At 45.3% G+C, this 7464-nt stretch overlaps 1 protein-coding gene across 32 annotated transcripts in view; it reads left to right on the top strand.

Moving 5' to 3' along the window:
* The window catches only part of Klc (kinesin light chain), a 155572-nt gene that overhangs the window by 103398 nt on the left and 44710 nt on the right, over positions 1 to 7464 (top strand). For 29 of the 32 annotated variants that reach the window (XR_015192344.1, XR_015192338.1, XR_015192343.1 and 26 more), the window contains one exon: positions 5751 to 5994. Coding sequence is in view for 24 of the 32 variants with exons in the window: in XM_086552284.1 (XP_086408410.1) it covers positions 5751 to 5994 (244 nt within the window). In the remaining 8 variants the exon portion in view is untranslated. Of the gene's footprint in view, positions 1 to 5673; positions 5995 to 7464 lie in introns of those variants that run through there. The other 3 variants (XR_015192342.1, XR_015192341.1, XM_086552278.1) reach the window with 1 other exon arrangement.

Genomic DNA, 7464 nt, shown 5'->3' with positions numbered 1-7464 from the left:
CCCCGAGTGGAAACCTCGCCACTCATCGCTACTAAGTGGGCGAGGCTGGATGCAGTTGGACGGGGGAGGGGGAGGAGAGGGGGCGGGGAGGGATGCGATGCAATGTGATGTGATGTGACGTGACTTTCGTTACGTGAAGTGATGTGATGTGATAGGGAAGGGGATTTAAGGGAAGAAGAAGAAGAAGAAGAAGAAGAAGAAGAAGAAGAAGAAGAAGAAGAAGAAGAAGAAGAAGAAGAAGAAGAAGAAGAAGAAGAAGAAGAAGAAAAAGAAGAAGGAAAAACAAAATGGAAAAAAATAATGGGTGGTGGGTTGATAGTGAGTGGGAAGAGAGGAACGGCGGAGGGTAGGGAGGGTAGGGAAGGAGAGGGTGAAGGCTGGGGAATGGCGCGCGGGGGGGGGGAGGGGGGGGAGCTAAATGGTCGGCTGAATATGGGCAGTTCCATTGCATGTCCAGTTTTAATTGTGCGTGCGCTCGCTCGCGGCTGGAGGCGGGCGTCAACATGAGGGTTTCACTGCTAAATTGACGTGTTGTTGTTGTTGTTTTTTTAGGCTGTTTTTTGGGGGGTTATGGTTTGTTGTCTTATTGTTGATAGTATTGTTAGGGATGATATTGGTATTGGTATTGGTTTTTATTTTTTATTGTAATTGTAGTTGTTATTATTGCTATGATTATTGATGTTATGCTTATTGTTATTATTATGATTATGATCATCATATCATCATCATCATCACCTTCACCATCATCATCATCATCATCATCATCATCATCATCATCATCATCATCATTGTTATTTTTTTACATTAACATCTGGCCACTTTATCATCATCATCATTATTATTTATATTATCATCATTATTTTTATCATAGACAATTCGATGGCTTCTCGATGAGACAGTATTAGGAAACTTGCTTATAGGAGGGGTGGAGTGGGAGGGGGGGGTGGAGGGGAAGAGCAAGATTTAGGAAAAGGATTATAATTCGCGTGGGTTTGAGTGGCCGGGACAAGGTGCATTGGAGAGCCGGTGCCATCCTGGCGTGCCGTAATGGATATTGGATTACAACCCCCACCCCCACCCCCCCACCTTCTCTCTTCCTCCCTTCACTCCTCCCTCTTTACTTGCTTTGCAATGCTTCCTCACCTCCATCCCCTTCAGTTTCTCCTTCTCTCTTTCTCCTGCTATTTTTCGCTTTTTCTTCTCTCCTTCGCTGTCTTTTTCTTTCTCTTCCTCTGTTCCTCTTCCCCTTCCCTTTCCCCTCCCCCTTCCCCTTCCCCTTCCCCTTCCCCTTCCCCTTCCCCTTCCCCTTCCCCTTCCCCTTCCCCTTCCCCTTCCCCTTCCCCTTCCCCATCCCCTTCCCCTTCCCCTTCTCCTTCCCCTCTTACCTCCTCCTCCCCCTCCTCCTCCCTTCTCCCCCTCCCTTCTCCCCCTTCCCCCTCCCCCCTCCCCCCATCCTTCCTCTCCTCATCAACGCTTATAACACATGTGAAGAGAGATTGGAAGGGAGAGCGTATTTATGCGTGCGTGTCTAGGACCGTGTGTTCGTGCGTGCGTGCGTGCGTGTTTGTGAAGTGGGGATTCGATAGAGGGTTTGATTAACAGCTGTTGTAGATTGTCCATATGCATTGGGGGGAGGGGGAGGGGGTCTGGAAGGCAAATGGGCGGTAGGGGAGGGAAAAAGGTGAGGGTAATAGGGAAGGGCAGAGAAGTGAAAGGTGTGTTGGTAGAGTGGAGGGGGTTGGGATGGGTGTAAGAGAGGCAGAGGGAAGATAATGTAGAAAGAGGAACACGATGGAGAGGAAAGGAGGAGAAATGAAGGGGGATATAACGATTAAGAAAAGGAGGGTGGAAGGAGGAAGAAGAGAGGAGGAGGGAGAAGGGAGAAGGGATGAGGGAGGAAGGAGGAGGGAGGAGGGATAAGGGATGATGGAGAAAGGAGGAGGGAGCAGGGAGGAATGAGGAACGAGGAACGAGGAACGAGGCGGGAACAAGGAGGGAACAAGGAGAGAGGGAGAGGGAGGAGGAAGGAGAAAGAATGAGGAGGAAGAAGGAAGTCCATCACGATTAGAAAATAGGAAATTGGATCGTTAGAGGACGAGTTTAAAGTTGGAGAGCGGAGCGAAGGGCATTTTGTTGTTGTTATTATTATATTAGCACTTCTCCTTGATGTTTTTTTTTTCCCGGCTGTCGATGTTTTCTCTCTTTTCTACCATTTAACAGTGTTTTACCTTTGTTACTTGGTATCTTATGCTTTTATAGGTTATATTTACTTGTTGAGATGTTGAGAAGCATCGGTAGCTTATATGATAATAATAATAGTAATAATTATTATATATTTTTGGTTATTATTATTATTATTATTATTATTATTATTATTATTATTATTATTATTATTATTATTATAATTATAACTATAATTATAATAATAATAATATTAATAATAATAATTATTATTATTATTATTATTATTATTATTATTATAAAGTATTATTATTGTTATTATTATTGTTATTATTATTAATTATTATTGTTATTATTATTAAATATAATCACTATTGTTACTATTAATATTACTACTAATACTCGACCCCCATTATATCATACACTGCACGTAATCCGATTACGATGAGCCTTTGCGATGAGCCTCCTTCCCGTAGGTGCCCGTTGGGAAGGGGGGGGGGGGGATTTAGCCCTTGTGTCTGGGTGTGAGAGCATTGTTCACGGGGCTCGTGTCTCTTTGATGAAGGGTGAGAGGAAGGGTGGGACTTGAGGTGGAGTTGTTCCTCGAATCGAAATCGGGGAAAGATTGGGTGGGTGGAGGGGATGGGGGTGAGGGTGGGGGTGGGGGTGGGATTGATGTTGTGGGTGGGATTGATGGTGTGGGTGAGGGTGTGGATGTGGGTAGGTGGTGGGAGGGGGTATTGGTAGTTTTCTCTCTTTGTCTTTTTATTTGGAGGTCGAGGTCGTAGGTGACATCTCGATGCCGTAGCGAGAATCTCCCCTCTTTTTCTCTCTTCTTATATGTTTCCCCCTAGCTTTATCTTCTCTCTCACCATTACTCTACTATAAACTATTATTACTAATTATACTATACTATACTACTACTCTACTACTATACTCTCCCGTTCCTCTCCACTCCTTCCTATCCTCTCCTTCTCCCTTCCTCTCCTTCCTTCCCTATCCTCTCCTCTCCCTCATACCCCTCTCCTCCCACTCTCCATCTTTCCTTCTCCTCTCATCCCTTCTCCTCTCCCTCTCCTTCCCTCTCTCCTCTTCTCCCCTTCCCTCTCTCCTTCCTTCCTCTCCTTCCGTTCCTTTCCTCTCCATTTTCCCCTCATCTCCTTCCCTCTCCCTCTCCCTCTCCCTCTCCCTCTCCGTTTCCTCCCCCCGATGGGCCTTGACGTGGCGGCCGTCCCGAGGAGTCTCTCGTATCGATCACGTGCGTGTCCGAGGGAGGGTGAGTGGTGGTGGGGTAGGGTTTAGAGGGTGGGGTGACCCCTGGGGCACGGCTACAGGCACACTCGTGGCATGCGAGGAGACGGGACGGGAGCCAGGGCGGAGTTGATTTAGTGGTGGGAGAAGGGAAGCAGGGGAGTAGCGGGGGGATGAGAAAGGAAGAGCTTAGCCTTGGTATGGCAATTTGCTCTTGTCTGTTCCTTGGTTTTTTTTTCTTTTCTTTTTCATTTCTTCTCTCTCTCTCTTCTCTCTCTCTCTCTCTTTTTCTCTCTTTTTCTTTCTTCTATCTTTTATCTCTCTCCTCCCTTTCTCCATTCACTTCCCTCTCCTTCTCGCCCTCTTTCCTACTCTCTCTCTCATCCTCTTCCCCCTCTCATTTCCGCTTTCTCTCCCTTCTCCCCCCCCCCCTCTTCCTTTTCCTCTCTTTTTCTCCTCTCTCATCCCTACTTTCTCTCCTTTCCCCCCTCTTTCTTCCTCTCTCGTAGGGCACTCAAGTGGGCGTCGAGGAGGCTCGGGTCTGGAAGACGGTTTTCTCAACACTCTTCTCCTTCGGGCGGGCAACTGGTGGCCGTTTTGGAGAGGCCGAGGGCGTGGGTGTGGGAGGTAGGCGTGCGTGCGGGCGTGAATGGGCTTTGGGCATAGACGTGCTCGTGGTTATGGATGCACACATGGATATGGACGTGGGTGCAGAAGTGGATCTTGAACGTGGATGAGGGTGTAGCTGTGAATGTGAATGTGAATGTGGATGTGGACGTGGATGGGTATGTATTGAGGACGTGAGATGTGGGGTTCGGCGACGCATTCCGGCCACGCGAGGCCATTGGACCCCGGGGAATTGTTGCACGGGATTGAATCGGCCTGTCGGTGCCGTCGTGTCTGTGTAAAACAAACACACACACACACACACACACACACACACACACACACACACACACACACACACACACACACACACACACACATACACACGTATGATGATAATAATAATGATAAAGAAAATATATAATAAGGATTTTTTTTCTTTTTAGTCTTTTTGTATGTTAGTTTGAATTTTTATTTTGTCCTCGGGTGGCGAGAGAGCCTGCTCTGTTCCTTCTTCTGTATGATTTTGTCCATTATACTTATACCTCATCTATTCCCTCTCTTCCCTCTCCCTCTTAGCCTCTCTCTTCTCCATTTACTTCTTCTTCCCCCTCTCCTGGTACCCCTTCTCCTCCCCATTCCTCTCCTCCTCATTCCTCCTCCTTTCCTCACCCACCGTCCCCATTGGTAGTGTCGCTTCTTCCCTCCGCAATTAGCTCTGGACTCGTTCGATGCGCGATAGTCGTGAATGAGGACCGTGAACGAGATTGTTTTCGACTGACTTCGCAACTTACCACCCTACCATTTCTAGTTTTAATTTGCATTTGTTTCATTGCTATGATCAGAGCCGCATCAATGTGGCGCATCCGGAGGGATGGGCTGGTGAGGGAAGACAAGAGGAAGGAAGAGGGGAGGGGAGGGGGAAGGAAAAGGAAGGGAAGGGAAGGAAAAGATATTTATGAAGAGGGATTGACTGATACTCTTGCTGTCTATCTTTTGAACTGCTGAATGTTCAACATGTCAGGAAACGATTTTTCATACTATATTATTCTTCTCCTACTCCTCTCCTCCTCACCTTCCTCTTTCTTCTTCTTTCCTCTTCTCTTCTCTTCTTCCTCTTCCTCTTTAAGCGGTCCATATATGTCTAATATATTTATCAATGTCAATATCTATCTGTCTTCCCTTCCCCCCCTTCTCTCTTGCTATGTCGATGTAGTATATTTCGTGGTCATATATTTGTTTACGTGTGTGTGACTGTCCTAATTGCAATGCCATGACGAGTGAGGTTCAACGGGGAGGGGGGGGGGGCTTTGTTGACGGGAAAGCCTAGTTGTGCCTTTTAGTGGCGGGTTTTGTTTCTCTTTGATTTGGAAAGGGGGAAATGGGGATTATTTTTATCTTCTTTTTTGAAAGCATTAAGTAATTGTTTGTAAAGGGATGAACCTTATTGTTGTTTGTTCTTTTGATTTAAGGATATATTTATATATAGAAATGAACATTATTTGTATTGGTATAGAGTGGTATTAATTAATGATGATCATGTGCATATCAAGGCATTGTCATCCAGTCCAGTGGAATCTTAAAGCTTTGATTTGCTTGTTTCCTTTTTCTATCTGTAATCCTAAGTAGTTTTTCCCCCTATATATAACCAAGTATGTCACTTTGAGTAGCGATCCATTTTCTCACCCGCATTGTCTCTTCTCTCCCCCCAGCAAGAAGATCGAGAGCATCGGGAGGATGACGGCCCTGACGCAGGAGGAGGTGGTGTCCCACACGCGGACGGTGGTGCAGGGGCTGGAGGCCCTGCGGAACGAGCACAACTCCATCCTGACGGGCATCAACAACTCCATCACCTCCGCCCAGCACCATCCGCCGGACTCCAATGTCTTCTCAGAGAAGGCTGGCATCATACAGAAGTCCCTCGACCAGATCGAGCTCGGGCTCTCCGAGGCTCAGGTGAGTAGGCGTTGTAGGTGGTGGAATGGGTGTGGTGGTAGTGGTTTCACGGTCATCATCGCAATTGTGATTGTGATTTATAGGGACAATAATATAATCATTATCATTATCATTATCACTATCACTATCACTATCACCACCACCACCATCACTATCACCATCACCATTATTACCATTGTCATTACCATAGCCATCATCATCACCATCAACCAAATCTCAGATACCCAACATCGAAATAGATTAGATTAGATTAGATCTTTATTTACCACCCTGGCTAACTGCACAGGCATGGGCAAGCTTTGATACATTTATGTAGTCATGACATTGTTGCTAACATTGTATTACAAATTAAGGTAATAACATGATTATATTCTATAGTATATCAACGTGAATAGACATTTGAATAAATGTGATTATAGGGTATCATAGACCGACGAATTTTCGGATATATCATAATACATCTATCTAGTACAGTTGATTATAAATAATTACGCATAACTCTGCGGTACCTCATGCTAGGTGTCTGAAAGGTTGTATCAATGGCACTCTGAATGTAATGTTCAAGTGTTTCGTTTATACTCTTCGTTGCAAGTCTGCATTTAGTTTCTTCTACATTGCTTTCGGAACTGACCGCCAATACATTCGGTATCCAATCCAATTCTTTGCAGTCAGCAATATCGACATTGTCTTGTCCTTGTCTTGTAATGACCCATAAATGAAGTCTCTGCGAAAGGAAATACTGGTCAAAATGTTTTATCTACAGCTTCAGGTCTTTGAGATTTGTAGCTCCAATCAAGGTCCTCCCTATTGAGGTTCTTATGATGTGTGAGATCAGCAAGAGGTATGCCAAAGTACTATATCACAATTTGCGTTATCACAATCCGCCCGCGAAATTGTACGGTGAAGATCCGCATCAGCAAATCCCATAGAGTTTTGTTGTGCGCATCCCTTTGTCGAAGTATTCGAGTCCATTGATGATCAGTCTATGGAAGCTTCTATAGTTCAATTCTTCCCTTGTCCAGTTAATTGAAGCTATTTAACTTGTTTCAACCCCGAGACACGCCAATTAAGTTGATTTTATAGCTAGGTTACCGCGCCAAAATTCAATTACATTTCAGTCATTAGGCAGAATGAGCAAGCAGTTAAGGTGGTGTGTTCAATAAGACCGTGTATTCGTTGAATAAGCTCTATTTCCTCCAATATTATGTTAACATGCGTTCATTCTTTCTTTTCTTCTTTTCCCTTTTTTAGTATTATTATATTCTCTGAATTAATTTCAGTCTTTCCGTTTCCCGTTGTCTCTTCCTGTGCTCGTCCCTCCTTTCCGCTTTTCCTTCCTCCACTTCCTCCTCTCTCCTGCCTGTTCCTTCCCCCATTCCCATATTTCTGCCAATTCCCCTTTCCCTCCCAATTCCCCCTTCCCTTCCCATTCCCCTCTCCCTTTACCAGCCTTTTCCTCCCCCTTCCCCT

Source organism: Penaeus japonicus, unplaced genomic scaffold (assembly GCF_977035675.1).
Source record: "Penaeus japonicus unplaced genomic scaffold, GWHDUDI00000001_assembly GWHDUDI00000026, whole genome shotgun sequence".
Taxonomy (NCBI): Eukaryota; Metazoa; Arthropoda; class Malacostraca; order Decapoda; family Penaeidae; genus Penaeus; species Penaeus japonicus.
Note: the sequence above shows the minus strand (reverse complement) of the source record. Positions and strands in the feature narration are given on the sequence as shown.